Source organism: Saccopteryx leptura, chromosome 2 (assembly GCF_036850995.1).
Source record: "Saccopteryx leptura isolate mSacLep1 chromosome 2, mSacLep1_pri_phased_curated, whole genome shotgun sequence".
Classification (NCBI taxonomy): domain Eukaryota; kingdom Metazoa; phylum Chordata; class Mammalia; order Chiroptera; family Emballonuridae; genus Saccopteryx; species Saccopteryx leptura.
In genome coordinates, this window is record NC_089504.1 from 44,025,760 (window position 1) to 44,041,810 (window position 16,051).

The 16,051-nt window shown below is 37.6% G+C and overlaps 1 protein-coding gene across 4 annotated transcripts in view; it reads left to right on the forward strand.

Moving 5' to 3' along the window:
- KIF27 (kinesin family member 27) overlaps positions 1-14,865 on the forward strand; it is a 90,109-nt gene extending 75,244 nt beyond the window's left edge. For 3 of the 4 annotated variants that reach the window (XM_066367896.1, XM_066367897.1, XM_066367899.1), the window contains 4 exons: positions 2,242-2,448; positions 5,492-5,690; positions 7,812-7,976; positions 12,209-14,865. In XM_066367896.1, the coding sequence (XP_066223993.1) occupies positions 2,242-2,448; positions 5,492-5,690; positions 7,812-7,976; positions 12,209-12,693 (1,056 nt within the window). In that variant the 3' untranslated portion in view covers positions 12,694-14,865. The remainder of the gene's footprint in view (positions 1-2,241; positions 2,449-5,491; positions 5,691-7,811; positions 7,977-12,208) is intronic. The other variant, XM_066367898.1, reaches the window with a different exon arrangement.
- Positions 14,866-16,051: the final 1,186 nt, after the last annotated feature.

Here is a 16,051-nt window from a genome sequence, read left to right on the forward strand (position 1 = left end):
TTTGGTAAAAATACAGGGGTGGGCAAAACTAGGTTTACAGTTATAAAACAACATACAATGCTGAATAATAATACAAGAATAAACTGTTTCATGTACTCACAACTGTAAACCTACTTTTGCCCACCCCTGTATAATCACTGCATTCCTAAATCAAGTATGTTCTTTGGATAATTTAAATGTATTTTCTGGTTACATACCATTTCCCTTAATTTTAGAAAAGTAGTTCTGGAAGTCACTCTATTCTTTAGGTGGATTAGAAATACATTGTTTTCCTTGAAATGCTGGGGAGAGGGGTGGAAAGAAATACTTCAGTCATGTAACCAAGACATAATGAAAATATTTTTTCTCTTCTTCCTTCATTAACTCATTCAGTAGACACTAAGTTTAAACTGTGTGTTATATACTGTGCTAGGCAATCAGGACTGAATATAGACAAGATACTCTGCCCTCAAGCATCTTAAGTGGAGTGACCACCACCACATGTACAGATATACAGATATGTATATCCAGGTCTCAGCAAGTTCGAAATACCAGACATTTGGCTTCTTCCCCCCAAATAACGTTTTATTCTGATAGTTAAATCAACTGCTAGATTTTCTTACTCATCATATTTTTTTTTCTACAAAGTAAATCTTCTCTGGCATATGAAAAAAATGTTGTTATGCTGTCACCATTTTATTTTTATTTTTTGTATTTTTCTGAAGTGAGAAGCGGGGAGACAGGCAGACTCCGCCATGCACCTGACTGGGATCCACCCAGCAAGCCCACTAAGGGGCGATGCTCCGTTGCAACTGGAGCCATTCTGGCACCTGAGGCAGAAGTCATGGAGCCATCCTCAACACCCGGCCATCTTTGCTCCAGTAGAGCCTTGGCTGCAGGAGGAGAAGACAGAGACAGAGAGAAAGGTTGGGGGTTGAGGGTGGGCAGTGGAGAAGTAGATGGGCGCTTTTCCTGTGTACCCTGGCTGGAAATCAAACCCAGGACATCCACACGCTGAGCCAACACTCTACTGCTGAGCAAACTGGCCATGGCCACTGCCACCATTTTTAATGCCTATATTTTCCCTACAGTGACATTTCCTAGAAATTTTATGAAATGTTTCATGTCCTTAAATCCTCTTTTTTTTAATACCATGCTGTTTTTCCCTTTGACTCATTACTAGTTCTTAATTTATTCTTAATCTATTTCTTCTTTCCCTCCTAGAAATATACTGTTTTAATAGATCCTTGAAGAAACATCAGGGGGTCTACACATCTCACTGACACACAATACACACTTTAGGAGCTAGGGAGGGAGATATATGACAAAATTGCTAATCCTAGGGGCTGAGGCTTTGAGTATGCCCCTTGGAGATCAGCATTTGCTCTACAACCTTGGGAAGTTTCATAACTCACTTAAGCTTCTGCCTCTTCCATTTTACTACATAGGTTTATTGCAGGGATTCAGTGATTATGTTATATATGTGTATACAGTGCATTGTATAGCATAGCAGCCTTTCAATAAACATTCCTTTCTTAAAGTTTAGTGGAAGAAAGGTAATGTCCAGTAGACTCAAATACAGCAGGTTCTTGAATAACATCATTTTGTTCAAAGTAATTTTGTAAGAATGTTGATAGGGGCAAAAATCGATTCCAGGCCAGGGCCACTCTCTATGTATAGTTCTCACATTCTCCCCATGTCTGTGAGGTTCTTCTCTGCGGACTTGTTTCTCCCACATCCCAAAGCTGTGCATATTAGATGAATACATGTGTCTAAACTGTCCCAGCCTGAGTGAGTGGCTGTAGGTGTGAGTGTGCCCTGCAATGGAAGGGCGTCCTTCCCAGGATTGGTTCCCACCTTGTACTCTGATTTTCAGGGACATATTCTGGCCACTGTGACTCTGAAATGGAATCAGTGGGTTGGAAAATCACGATCTTATTTATTTTTATTGTATCTTAAATGTATGTGTAACTCACATTTATTTTAATGTTTAATATTAGAAGTGTTTTGGGTCTTTATTTAGAGGTTTAGCGACTTTTTTGTGTCCAACTGTATGTCATAGGAACTTTATTCTTGTTCATATCAATTAGCGTATGGCAAAACTGGTTTTGTTATACATTGTTTTGCTTAAATTTGCAGTTTCCAAGAATCTATCAACATTAAATGAGGACTTAATGCAGCATAGTAAGACTTTAGTATATGACAAAGTCCAAGCTTTACTATTTCATTTAAAATGAGTGATTTCTGTTGTATTGTATTTAGGAAGAACATGTTCTTTTCCAACTTGAAGAAGGGATTGAAGCTTTGGAAGCTGCAATTGAATACAAGAATGAAAGTATCCAGAGTCGCCAGAACTCACTCAGAGCTTCATTTCAAAACCTCTCTCATAGTGAAGCAAACGTCTTGGAAAAACTGATTGGCTTGACCCCTACTGAGATTAGAGCTCTCCTTTTCAGATATTTCAGTAAGGTTAGTTTTTGAGGCATAGAGGATATTCCTCTAAAGAAGGGCCAGGGTGCTTACATATCTCACGTTTATTTAGAATTTTTAAGGAAATTGAAAGGCTTAAAAGATTTGACGGTGTAACTCCAGATTTAAGCATGATGTCTCTTTATAGTACTACTGTGTGTTGTCATCTGAAAGTTTTGTGATTATCCAAGTATGTAGGTCTTAGTGTGGTTCTTAAAATTGAAGGTCCTTTTGAAGAAGAGTTTTTAAAATAGTTTTTAAAATCAAAGAATTTGAGCTATATTCCTCAGTCACTACTCCCCCCCCCCCCCGAAGTTAGAAGTGGGGAGGCAGTCAGACAGACAGACTCCTGCATGTGCCCAACCGGGATCCACCTGGCATGCCCACCAGGGGGAGATGATCTGTTGCGGTCGGAGCCATTCTAGTGCCTGAGGTGGAGGCCATGGAGCCATCCCCAGCGCCCGGGCTAACTTTGCTCCAGTGGAGCCTTGGCTGTGGGAGGAGAAGAGAGAGACAGAAAGGAGAGGAGGATGGGTGGAGAAGCAGATGGGCTCTTCTCCTGTATGTCCTAATCAGAATCGAACCTGGGACTTCCACATGCCGGGCAGATGCTCTACCGCTGAGCCAACCAGCAAGGACCAGTCCCTACTATCATGATGGTTTCTAAATTTGGATATTGTTAATCAGCATTCTTGAAAAGTCAAGGCCTCCAAGTTTGAGCTCTCTTTCCTTCGTTGCTATTGGATAGGGGGACATTTACTTTTTTTTTAAGTGAGAAGAGGGGAGATAGTGAGACAGATTACTGCATGTGTGCCCGACCAGGATCCACCCAGCAATCTTCATCTTGGGCCAGTGCTCAAATCAACCGAACAGTTTTTAGTGCTTGAGGCTGACACCTTGGACTAGTGAGCTATCCTCAGCATCCAGGGCTGAAGCTTGAACCAATCGAGCTGTGGGAGGGGAAAAGAGAAAGGGAAAAGGGAGGGAGAAAGAAGCAGATTGGGAGCTTCTCCTGTGTGCCCTAACCTGGAATCGAACCCAGGATGTTCATACACTGGGCTGACGCTCTATTCACTGAGCAAGCTGGCCAAGACCTACTTTTTCATCATGACCTGTGACTGATATGGAGATGAAGTAGTGCATCGCTGGCATATAGTAATAGATTTTAGCATTATCCTGAATATGCTTAACATTAGTTATTTTTTATATGTATTTGACAACTTACTGATCCAGAGATATTTCATACCATGGGGAATTATATCCATCTTTTCTCTAATGCATTTTCTTAAGACAGTGGTTCTCAAACTTTTTGAAGTTGGGGTGCATTCAAAATCCTATAAATAATTATAGGCGCACTATATACAAATTTCTGAGAAATGTTATAATAATTAAGTCAAATATTAAAGAAAAAAATAAAGTCCAAGTATGCTTTTATGGTAATTAAATGAAATAAATATGACAAAATTAAATTTATTTTGAGATTAAAAAACATTTTTATGTTACATTTTTTGAGTTATGCTTTTTAGAATTCATAAAAAAGAGGGATTAAAAAATTAAAAAATGACAAAAAAGTTATCTTTTTATATAGAGAGAGACATTCTTAGTAAGATTTAGTAAATTTGGCAGGTCCCGGTACAAATGTGTTAAGTTTTTTCATTCTTGTGTTTATGAGAAGCATGAGCCTGATATGTCCTAGCGATTTCTTCAATGTTTGGGCATATATTTGAAAGGCAGACTCTCATTTTCTTGTCAATACATTGAAGAATTCCTCTCTTTTTACTCTTGTGTTGAATGCAGAAAACCCCCACCATACATATCATAACTTAACTTTACACCAAACAAAGGATAGAAGAAACTTGCCTCCAGTCTTTCCGGGGAACATGGGGGGTAGTGTAAACAATCCAGCACCACAGCTTAACAGCCTTTTGCAACCTAATCAGGCAAGTGAGGTGGGGGGTTGGGCAGACTGTCGGTTTATAGCCAATTCCCCACACCTCTGTCCACCCAAAATCTAAACTCCAAAATCCCTGTTGGTTTTCTGGTCCCCAACAGACACATATTTCTCTGGAATACTATAGGGCGCACCTGGAAATCTCCTAGGGCGCGCCAGTGTGCCCTGGTGTACACTTTGAGAACCACTGTCTTAAGATGTATACTATGAAGTGTTAAATTGATAACTTTTTTCTCTGAAAAGTGTATGCAATTTAAGGGAGTACTAGACGATTAATGGACAAAACACTGAAGTTTTAAAATAAAGTTCTAATTCTGTTAGACAAGTGACATAAAGATGAAAAATTAGTAGAAATGTTACACACAACCTTCCTCATGGATAATTACTGTCAGTAGTAAGCTACTGTTATTGATGAGATTGCATCCTATTGCTGTCTGTGTGGAGGGCAGAAAAATGGTGGAATACTGTCTAAGGTTTTGCTATAGATAACTCTTTTGTGGTGCTCTTAGATCAAGTATTCTTAACCCAGAGCATCCAGGCCAATGTCAGTGGATTTTGTGGTCCTGAGAATCAGTTATAGAAATGATTATTTTTCTAAAAAGGTCATTATATTATTAAACTCTGTGACACACATTTTTACTTCGTACCAATGCAGAGAGGAACCTAATGGACTAAATGCACAATCTAAAATCAAACTCTGTGTTTGGATTTTTAAAAAAATCTGTCACTTATTAAAACATTCATTTGGACTTAACACAGAATTATTTAGCTGTTACAAGTCTTTAGCTTCTCAGTATCTTATTAGAGAAGTAGAATAATAGAACTATAAATGTTAATTAAAAGATTATAAATGTCTAAGAAATGTTGAAGGGATAATTAGTAGAGCAACAATACTTAAATAAAATTGCTACTAATTCAGAACCAAATAAATGCAAAAGGCTGTTAGGTTATTTTGGTGGGTATGTTATCAAGCATTTGCCTGGCTCCATGGTGATTAAGGAAGTTCATCTTATATAGTCTAGCAGAAGTAGATTAATTATTGTATTGGGTTACTTAAGACATACTTAAAAGGTCAAAAAATATATTTGCTAGGTGGTTAATTTGCGAGAAGCTGAACGAAAACTACAGTTACAGAATAAAGAACTCAAAATGAAGATTCTGGAATGGGATAATGTGGTTCGTGAGTTGGAGTCTGCACTGGAACATCTGAAATTGCAGTGTGACCGGAAACTGACCTTCCAGCAAAAGGAACACGAGCAAAAAATGCAGTTGCTGTTACATCATTTCCAAGGTTCCTGCCCTGTTGTCAGTTCTGTATAGGTGATGTGTAGGAGAGGGGTTTGGGAAGGAAGATGGAATAGCATATGATCACTTCAAAGTCCAACATATATACATAGTTATTACTTTTACATGTTTTTGTGCTTTCCATGTTTTGGTTAGCATATGTTGGGATAACTGCCTTTGATGTCAGGCTACTCATGCTTGAAATGCCAACCCTTGTTCTTGTCTAGCGCTACACAAGAGAACTGCTGCAATCCTGTTAGTTTGTTGTTGGTCTGGTTTTTATGAAGAGATGTGGGATGACTTCTGGCTTTGTGGTGTACAGCTGAAAAATTTCTCTCTCCTAATGATATAGTACCTTGATATTTAAATTACTTTCCCTTTATAAAATTAAAGTGATAGCCTCTGTCAGATTTCTAGTTATGTTTTTGTTATAATTTTCAGTTGATTATAATTTTTATACATTATGGTTATATCTTAGGTCAAAACTAGCCTGCCATTGATGTACACATACTGTTATCAGTGCACAATAATTCAACCATCAGCTCTGCTGTGGAAAGAGTTGTCATAGCATTCAGTCCTCACATTACCTGAGCATATAGCTGGTACACAAACAGTTGCTATGACAACAAAATCACTGCCAGCCAATACTGGTAACACTTCAATCCAGGCTGCTTATCTGCTTAGTCTTGATTCTTATGAATCTATGGCTTGAAATGAGTTTAAAGGGTCTGGAAGAAGCAACCCGAGGAAGCAGAAAATTGGGAAATACATGAATTTGAGGGCTGAGGCAATTTGCCTCTAAGTTAATTCTGTAACCACTTAATTGGCATCCAGTGGCCTGATAACAGGATTTTCTTGACAAAATGCTATACGTCGTATCATTTAACTGTATTTTAGTTCTGCCTTAAGGTTCTAAAAGTCATTTTTATTAGAATTTTTAATGTATAAGGTGGGGCAGAAGTAGGTTTACAATTAAGTATGCAAAAGTTTTAATGATTAATTATTGTATTATTTTCCATACAAACAACTGTAAACCTAGTTTTGCTCCGCCCTGTGAATATACAAATAAACTTAGATCAAATTGTACAAAACAGCCAATTATAACAAAAGAAAATTACAAACCAGTAGGACCATTTTCTAAATTGACCAATAGGAAAGAGTAGGTCTGAAAATCTGTATTTTTTGAAGGTTACTGAATTTTACTGGTTTTAGAACATAACCCAATGGGAACAGTTTTATTTATTTATTTATTTAGTGGCAGAGACAGAAAGTCAGAGAGAGGGGCAGGCAGGAAGGGAGAGAGATGAGAAACATCAGTTCTTCGTTGTGGTTCCTTAGTTGTTCATTGATTGCTTTCTCATATGTGCCTTGAAGGGGGTGGGGAGCTACAGCAGACCGAGTGACCCGTTGCTCAAGCCAGCAACCTTGGGCTCAAGCTGGTGAGCCTTGCTCAAACCCGATGAGCCCGCACTCAAGCTGGCGACCTCAGGGTCTCAAAATCTGGGTCCTCTGCGTCCCAGCCCTACGCTCTATCTACTGTGCCACCGCCTGGTCAGGTGGGAACAGTTTTAGACATTCATAAATATTAAAGTTTTAAGTTATAGTGTAGCGTAAACTAGAACTTACGCTATTTCCCCTTTTTTATGGTGGTTTCCTATGTAATTTAATCTTTCTAGCTTATTTTGTTTGGCAGACTATTGTGTTTTGTTTTGTTTAGGTGAGGTTTTTTTGGTTGTGTATTTTCTGGGCCTATAAACTTCAGGCTTTATGATAAACACAAACTTTATGATATTGATGCAGCTGAGGGACAGAGTTCCAAATGTGAACTTTTCATAGAAAAAGAAAACCTGTTATTCTAGGAAAAAATCTAGTTAGTAGCTATTCAGGAAGGGCTTATGAATCATAAAAATGTGGTAGTTGGTAGGGGGTAGGGTAGAGAAGATGACTAAGGCATCAATCCTACTTTGAAAAATTTTATAGGCAGAAGACTCCAAAATGTAGTTGAAAGCAAATCCATTCAGGTAACAGATACATTGTAACATATGTTACAACACAACTATATATATTAGAACATAACTTTCAATCATTTATTTTAAGTTGATTTTAAATGTAAATTTCTGTTTTTCAGAGCAAGATGGGGAAGGCATTATGGAAACTTTAAAAACATATGAAGATAAAATCCAACAGCTGGAAAAAGACCTTTATTTCTATAAGAAAACCAGTAGAGATCTTAAGAAGAAACTTAAGGAACTGTCAGGAGAAGCAGTTCAGAGGCAACTAGTACCATCTGAACGTAAGACATTTAGTGCTTCTTGTCATGCTAATACTGTTTTCTAGCATTTGGTAAAGTCAGCCTGATCTGGTTATTTAGGATTAGATTTTTAACTTCTATTTGACTCTGTTAACAAAACTAGTTCTCTATTTATAGAGAAACTAGTTCTCTATGTATAGTCAAAACTAGTTTCTCTATGTATAGAAAAGAACCACAGGATTCCCTAGCAGGATAATTCAGTTGGTCACAGCATGGTCCTTATATACAGAGGTTGCAGGTTCGATCCCTGGTCAGGGCACATACAGGAACAGATTGATGTTTGTCTTTCTCGCTCCCTTTCTCTCTCTCTTTCCCTTCCTCTCTTTTTAAAATCAATAAGTAAATGAAAATAAATAAAAAGGGGAATATTTAAGTGGCTATATGATTACTTACAACTTCACTTGCATAAATGATTTTAAAAAAAGAACTACAGGAAAAGTGAATGAATGGATGTGTGAAGGAAACTACATGTATTGCCTGTGTGCCATGGGCTTTTGTATTCCATAACTTAAAATAACCCTATAATCTAAGATAGCTATTGTTTTCCTATTTTATAGTAAATTAAGCCTTCTGATTATCACACAAAATATGTAAAATAAGTAGAGAATAATTAAAGTAATCGTTAAATAATATTATATGTAGTTCTCAGATCAGTCACATCTTTTTCATATCATGACCGCTAGAAACTTAAAAATATAATAGAATCCATTGTTGAGACACAGATTTTTTTTTGCCTAATTATATGTAGAGATGTAGAAGTAGCACCTTCTGCCTGACTAGGTGGTGGCGCAGTGGATAAGAGTGTCAGATTGGGACACAGAGGACCCAGGCTTGAACCCTGAGGTTGCTCGCTTGAGCGCGGGCTCATCCAGCTTGAGTGTGGTCTCACCAGCTTGAGCACAGGTTCACTGGCTTGGGCCTGGGATTATAGGCCTGACCCCATGGTTGCTAGCTTGAGCCCAAGGTCGCTGGCTTGAGCAAGGGGTCACTGGCTCTGCTGTAGCCCCTGGGTCAAAGCACATATGAGAAAGCAATCAATAAACAACTAAAGATGCCTCAACGAAGAATTGATGCTTCTCATTTCTCTCCCTTCCTGTCTGTCTGCCCCATCTGTCCCTCTTTCTGACTCTTTCTCTTTCTCTGTCCAAAAAACCCCAAAGAAACACCTTCCTAAATGAAATGCTAAAACATGAGAAACACTTTTGCAAATGTAAAAAGTGCCATGTAATATACCATCTTTTAGCCCACCAATTACAGAGAAATCAGTATTTCTAAAAGAATATATTCTACATTTAATAAAAGGATTGACCTTCCTTTAGAGAAAATATTCTTCTAATACTTTAAGTGTGGCTTATGAAAATTTGATTTTATAGCCTTTTAGAACATACCTATTTTGTATCCGTAGAGACAGTTGCTTAAAGATGGGTACAACAAAAGACTAGTGAAAAATCATCTGTATGTGTAATGAAGTTTATATGTTTAATATAGAATGCAAGCAGAATTAACATAGTTTAAAATTTTTAAACTCAGTAGTATATTAGAAAAGTGGTTCTAATGCTACCTATATTTATGATATTTATAATTTACACTTATTTTCACAAGTAGTTGCATTTCACCCTCAAACTCAAGGTAGGTCAGTGTCTACTAACTCTATTTTTAGATGAAGGAATTAAAACTTAAAGGAGTCAAGCAGGTAGAGGGAGGGAGAGAGAGAGAGAAAAAAAAAAGACAGAGAAAGAGAAACATCATTTTGTTGTTCCACTTATTTATGCGCTCATTGGTTGATTCTTATATATGCCCTGACTGGGGATTGAATCCACAACCTTGGCTGTTCATTGATTGCTTTCTCATATGTGCCTTGACCATGGACCTTCAGCAGACCGAGTAACCCCTTGCTCAAGCCAGCGACCTTGGGTCCAAGCTGGTGAGCTTTGCTCGAACCAGATGAGCCCGCACTCAAGCTGGCGACCTCAGGGTCTCAAACCTGGGTCCTCCTCATCCCAGTCCAACGCTCTGTCCACTGCGCCACTGCCTGCCTGGTCAGGCTATAATCACTTTTTATAGCCAAAAATTAAAAGTACTTAAGATGTTTCTAGGTAAAATAGCAAATTAGCTGAAATAATTATTATCAAGACTAGCTATCCCAGCCCTGGCCAGTTGGCTCAGCGGTAGAGCGTCGGCCTGGCGTGCGGGGGACCTGGGTTCAATTCCCGGCCAGGGCACATAGGAGAAGCGCCCATTTGCTTCTCTACCCTCCCCTCCTTCCTCTCTGTCTCTCTCTTCCCCTCCCGCAGCCAAGGCTCCATTGGAGCAAAGATGGCCCGGGCGCTGGGGATGGCTCTTTGGCCTCTGCCCCAGGCGCTGGAGTGGCTCTGGTCGTGGCAGAATGACGCCCCGGAGAGGCAGAGCATCGCCCCTGGTGGGCGTGCCGGGTGGATCCCGGTTGGGCACATGCGGGAGTCTGTCTGACTGTCTCTCCCCGTTTCCAGCTTCAGAAGAGAATAAAGAAGGAAAAAAAAAAAAAAAAAAAAAGACTAGCCATCCCAAAAAAGTTGGTCAGATAGGTACAATTATCACTTTACATCTCCAAGATTATTTAACTTACTTAGAGTTTTAGGTATATAAATAATAAAGTAAACATTCAATCAGATACTAACTTCTGCTAAGTATTATCTGTCCTGGAATTGTTCTATTAAGTTCCAACATCTAAGCATCTTAAATTCAATACTACCATATACCATACAGTCATTTTAAGAGATGTCTAGTAGACACAGTAGTATAAACATGGGTCATTTAAACGCTAGGTGTCTAATGTTGGATATCTCAAATATGAAAGTGGTTTAAGTTAAATTGACCTTATGCTGATTGTTCTGTTTCCACTTAACATCTGTTTACATTTTAATTTTTTATAGGCAGTGTTTCAAATAAAATGTTCAGCTATATACTGCAGGCAGTATTTTAAGTAAATTTTTAAATTATATTAGTAAGTACCTCTGCATTACTACATTGAAAATCAGAAGGTTTAGTCTTTTTGGCTGTATTTGTATGTTTGCAAAATATTTCTATCCTAAGACAACTTTTATCCGAGAATACTGGACCAGGAATGAAAGATAAAGCACCTTTGCCCTTGCCAGTAGCTCAGCAAACCTTGGAGCCATTTTCTGTGTTCAGCTTTGTGAGGATCTGCTAGTTCCCTATCAGGATATATGTCATTTGCTAGTTTAGGTTTTTTGTGAGAGAATTTTGAAAGCTAGGAAATCAATTCTGATTTAAAGCAGCAATCACAAACTAACATTCCTGCAGGAGCCAGGGAAGCCAAACCGAGTGGGACTGTGCATTGCTTGCAGGGGCACTCTGCTCCAATCACTGCTGCTAGCTCAGAAGTTGTTCTTTTCTTCTAGAACTGTTGGAAGTCTATATTTTATATGAGACTTTCTAATTTTTAAATTGTGGGTGATGTATTATTTTATAGGCTAAGTAAAACCTGTCTGTGGGCCAGATTTGTCTTGGGAGCTGCCATTGTGCAACTTCTGTTTTTAAACTTGGTATTTGTAGGACCAGACCTATACTAATCAAGTGCCAACATATTTTAAAGTTGGCATTTTTCATTCATTACATTAGGTCCAGTACCTATATGGACTTCCCGTTAGGTACGCTTTTATCTTTAGTTATTAGATGGTTCTATGATTTCAGGACTTCAAGCTTTGTTCCAGCAGGGTGTCCCCCATGGAGGGGCTATGCTCCCATCTCCATTTTGATAGTAGAACCCCAGAGTATTCTCAGAGAGCAGAACCATGCTAGGAGTACTAACCAACACTAGATTTTCACACATAAAATGCCAAGTCCCAGAGAATCGCTGCAGATAGGGGGCAGAGACAATATTCTGTAATGCTGGCTTCGCTTAGGCAGGAATTGGAATGTGATCACCAGTGGCAAGCCCCGTGGAGGGCAGGTGTGGAAGGGTGCCAGCGAGGTTTCCAGGGAAGTCACTAGCAGACTATTTCTCAACTTTGTTCCAAGAATGAAATTCTTAGTCACATGTAAAATAATAATCCTTACTCACACTTCTATTTGTTTAAGAAATCATTTAACAAAAAAAGCTGAAAGACAATTTATATTAAGTGATAATGTAATTATGTAAAGATATCATGACTAAACTACCTGCTTTTGAGGAAATCTCTATAATTTTTTTTTGCTCTTTGTGTTACTTTTAGATCATGATGATGGAGGTGGAATCCCGAACTCAGAAGAAGCAGGCATAGTTTCAGAAGAATTAATATGGGTATCCAGAACTGAAAGTATGAAATTAAGTGGGAGGGAAAGAGAATTAGACAGTTTGGCAAGCAGCTCAAGAACACAGCCAAATACTCAGAAGCTCTGGGAAGATGGCCCAGAATTACCTCCAATTTATAGCTCTTTAGCACCCACTAGTGGGCATTTGTTAAGTGATGAGGATAAAGCAGAAATAGATGAAAATCAGTTTGCAAAACCTCCTAGTCAACCATCACCCCAAATTCAGCCAATGGGAATTGTGGGACAGCTTCATGGTGTCATGCCTGTAAAGTTATGTCGCAAAGAGTTACGTCAGATTTCTGCCGTGGAACTATCAATACGACGGTCTAGTTTTGGAGTTGGGGCTGGATCTATGACTGCTGATTCTATTGAAGTAGCTAGGAAACTAAATAACTTAAAAATTTAGTTACTAATAGAACTTTTAATTCAGTATGTGTGCTAAATTCCTTTTTCTAACCTGTTAAAAATGAAAGCTTAAGCTCACTAACTGTTCCCTCAGGAAAAAGGAAGGAGAAGAAGGAATCCCTAATCCTTTTGTATATTATATACATGTATATATCTTCTATAGTACATTTGGGGAGTTTTAATTTGCTTTTCCATAATAGCCAAACACACATTTTCCAATACTATCAAGTAATGGAACATTTAAATATTTCCACTTGTAAATTTGTCTAAAATTCTTTCCCAGGCATATTTGAAGAATAGGACTAGGAGTAGAATAAACTATACTACTTGTCAAATGTATATTATTATATACAAGTATATTATTATATAAGTATGTTATACTTGCAGTAATTATATCTTATAAGTTTATGTTATTATTTTCAAATACAAGTATATTTTTGTTATTTTAAAAAGATCCAGTTAATTATTGCTGATGTCAGAAGGAAAGTCACCTACTGCATATATATTGACACAGCTGAAAATCTGTGCCAAAATGCAGTCTGTGGGCTAAGGCAGCTGGTGAGGCTTGTGGATTAAGGTTAATTTATGGTCCTCAGAGCCCACAGAGGTTAAGTGATCAGTATTGATTTTTTAATACATGGTCTCTGTTCTTTTTCTGGAATCATTTTTAGAATGTTATATTATTGGTTTTTTAATATTACGGAATATAAGTTTTCATTTCTCTCCTGCCCTATCTATTCAACATATCTCTCTTTATGATACTAAAAATGGGAGAAATGGGTGCAGTTCTAGGGAAACACGAGAATAACACTGAAGCATTCTAACATTTCAAGGGAAGATACTTGGTCATAGGGAGTACACCCATAAAGCTTGAAGTCTAGGCAGAGGAGCTTTAGCTAATAATATGATGGGCTTAATCTGAGATTTTTCTCTACTTACTTAGTCAGGCTTTGTACACAGGACATATTACATTGAGGCTGTACATATGTAAACAAAAACTTTTCTTCAAAAATGTTTTGGGCTCTGGCCAGTGGCTCAGTGAATAGAGCATCAGCCCATAGTATGGACATCTCGGGTTTGATTCCTGGTCAGGGCACACAGGAATAGTAACCATCTGCTTCTCTTCACCTCCCTCTCCCCCTTCTCTCCTCTTCCCCTCCCTTTCCCACTTCCCTCCTCTTCCCCTCCCTCAGCCAGTGGCTCAATTGGTTGGAGCATGGTCCCTGGCGCTGAGGATAGCTCAGTTAGTCGGAGTGCATAGGCCTCAGGCACTAAAAATAGCTTGGTATTTGAGCATCAGCCCTAAATGGGGTTGCCAGGTGGATCCTGGTCAGGGCACATGTGGGAGTCTGCCTCACTATCTCCCCTCCTCTCACCTAACCCTTGTTATATATAATATAACCTTTGTTTGAAATTAAGAACTAAACACTGATTTGCCCAACATTAAATACAGTTTGTACTTCTGCATCATATTTTTCAATCACAGAAAATATCACCTTATAATGACTAGAGAGGTATTTTATTACTTTTTAAACTAATGTTATTTTTCTAAACTTTCACTTGTAAAATAAACTTGTTTCTTAAATTAATTAATCTTTGGGTGGGACAGTAGCAAAACCACCCTTACTTATGAATGCCTACTCAATTAGTCACCCACTTCCTTGCTGACTCCATTTTTTCTTATCTGATGCTGTTACTCAATTTTTCTTTTGTCTCATTCTCTATTACTGTTGACCTGATCATCTTACTTAAGACCCAAACTGTAACTTGGTGCTCAAAGACTTAGTGGTTCCTTTTTTAGCTTCTAGAACTTCGGGAGTAGGGTTCCTTGGTCCCACAGCTAAAAACAAATTCCTGTAGGAAAAGAAAACCAAACCCAAACAAACTTCTAAAATGATAAATAGTTTCTCTATCTCTTAAGTATGGTACCAAAATTTCTTTAAATTAAGGGTTAAATAGGCTTCTGTGGACTTACCTGGGACTGAACCACAGTATATAACATTGGCCTGATGAGAAACTGCTTCAACAATGAACTTACAAATGACCTTGGAAATTTTATTTTTAACAGGGACTATAAGAAGTCAGATTCTGGTTTTAAGTGAGTTGCCTAGTTTCCTTTGATTTGTGTGATATATATTTAATGTATATCATACATAAGGTATATATATATAAATGGCAAAAGGTCAGGGCCTTAACAAAGCATAATTATATATTTATTAATAAATACATACTTATTAATGGAAGGTTTCAATTGTAAATTCCTTATAAGATTAAGCAATAATTTAGAAATAATTAATGCAAGAATGTATTCTGATGCTGGGATCCTGCTTGCCCAAGAAATGGACACATATTCGTTTTACCAGTGGAAATATAAACATATTTTCTGAAAGCTGCCTCACCAACAAAAAAAGAAAATTTATGTCCAACCAACAATGATTAGATTTAATAATGCAAATGTGAACTGACTTCTAAATAACAGATAAGTTTTTTCCTTCCTTCTAGTTAAACATATATATCCTTTATATGCTATGACAGAGTTCATATAAACACACAAACACACAGGTGTAAATAATATATTCTGGAAATAAACTTCTTTTCATTCTAGTTTAGTAAGTACTCTCACAAAGAAAAATGAAGGCATCTGCCTAAGACAACTAAAAAAATTTTTTTACATATACTACTAATAAATTTTACTTTCTATTTCATATGCTTTCTTTTAAACATTTTGTCATTGTGTTTGCCTTTTTGCATATATATAAAATGTTTATAGTTTTCATTTTTTTTGTTATGGGTATTTTCCCTACCTACACCAGAGCATTTGAAAGAAAACATGTTAGTGTCTGAAAAGTACTAGCTCTTTCCCTGACTCCAGAGTGTTATAGGTAACAGTGGAAGTATGTTCCATTGGGTAACTATGGGCAGTAAGAACATCAATCAGTGGAGGTGCTTTTGTGCTTTAATGTTTATTTTATTTCGCTAATTGTTTTTTGTTCCTTTTTGGGGGGGAGCTCCCACAATTCTTTATATGTTCATGAACTTAGGGTCCAGGGTGTCAACAAAAATACATGTGGTCTTCAATAATGTGGACTTGATTGCCACGATCATTTGGCTTGTTTGTATTAGTCCAGGTCGATAAAGTGATAAATTCTTATTTGAGAATGGGTATCTTATATGAAGAAAAAAGAAAGGTCTTATACTAAGTCTTAGAATGAGTCAAATCCTTAGCGGGTTTGGTTCTATAGTCAACACAAACTCGTGTATTAAATGCAAGTGTGAGGTATTTTGCTTTTTCAGTTATGTCCTTAGGCACATACTTGTGACTTTTTAAAACACCAGATTATCTATAGCTGAATGCTCAA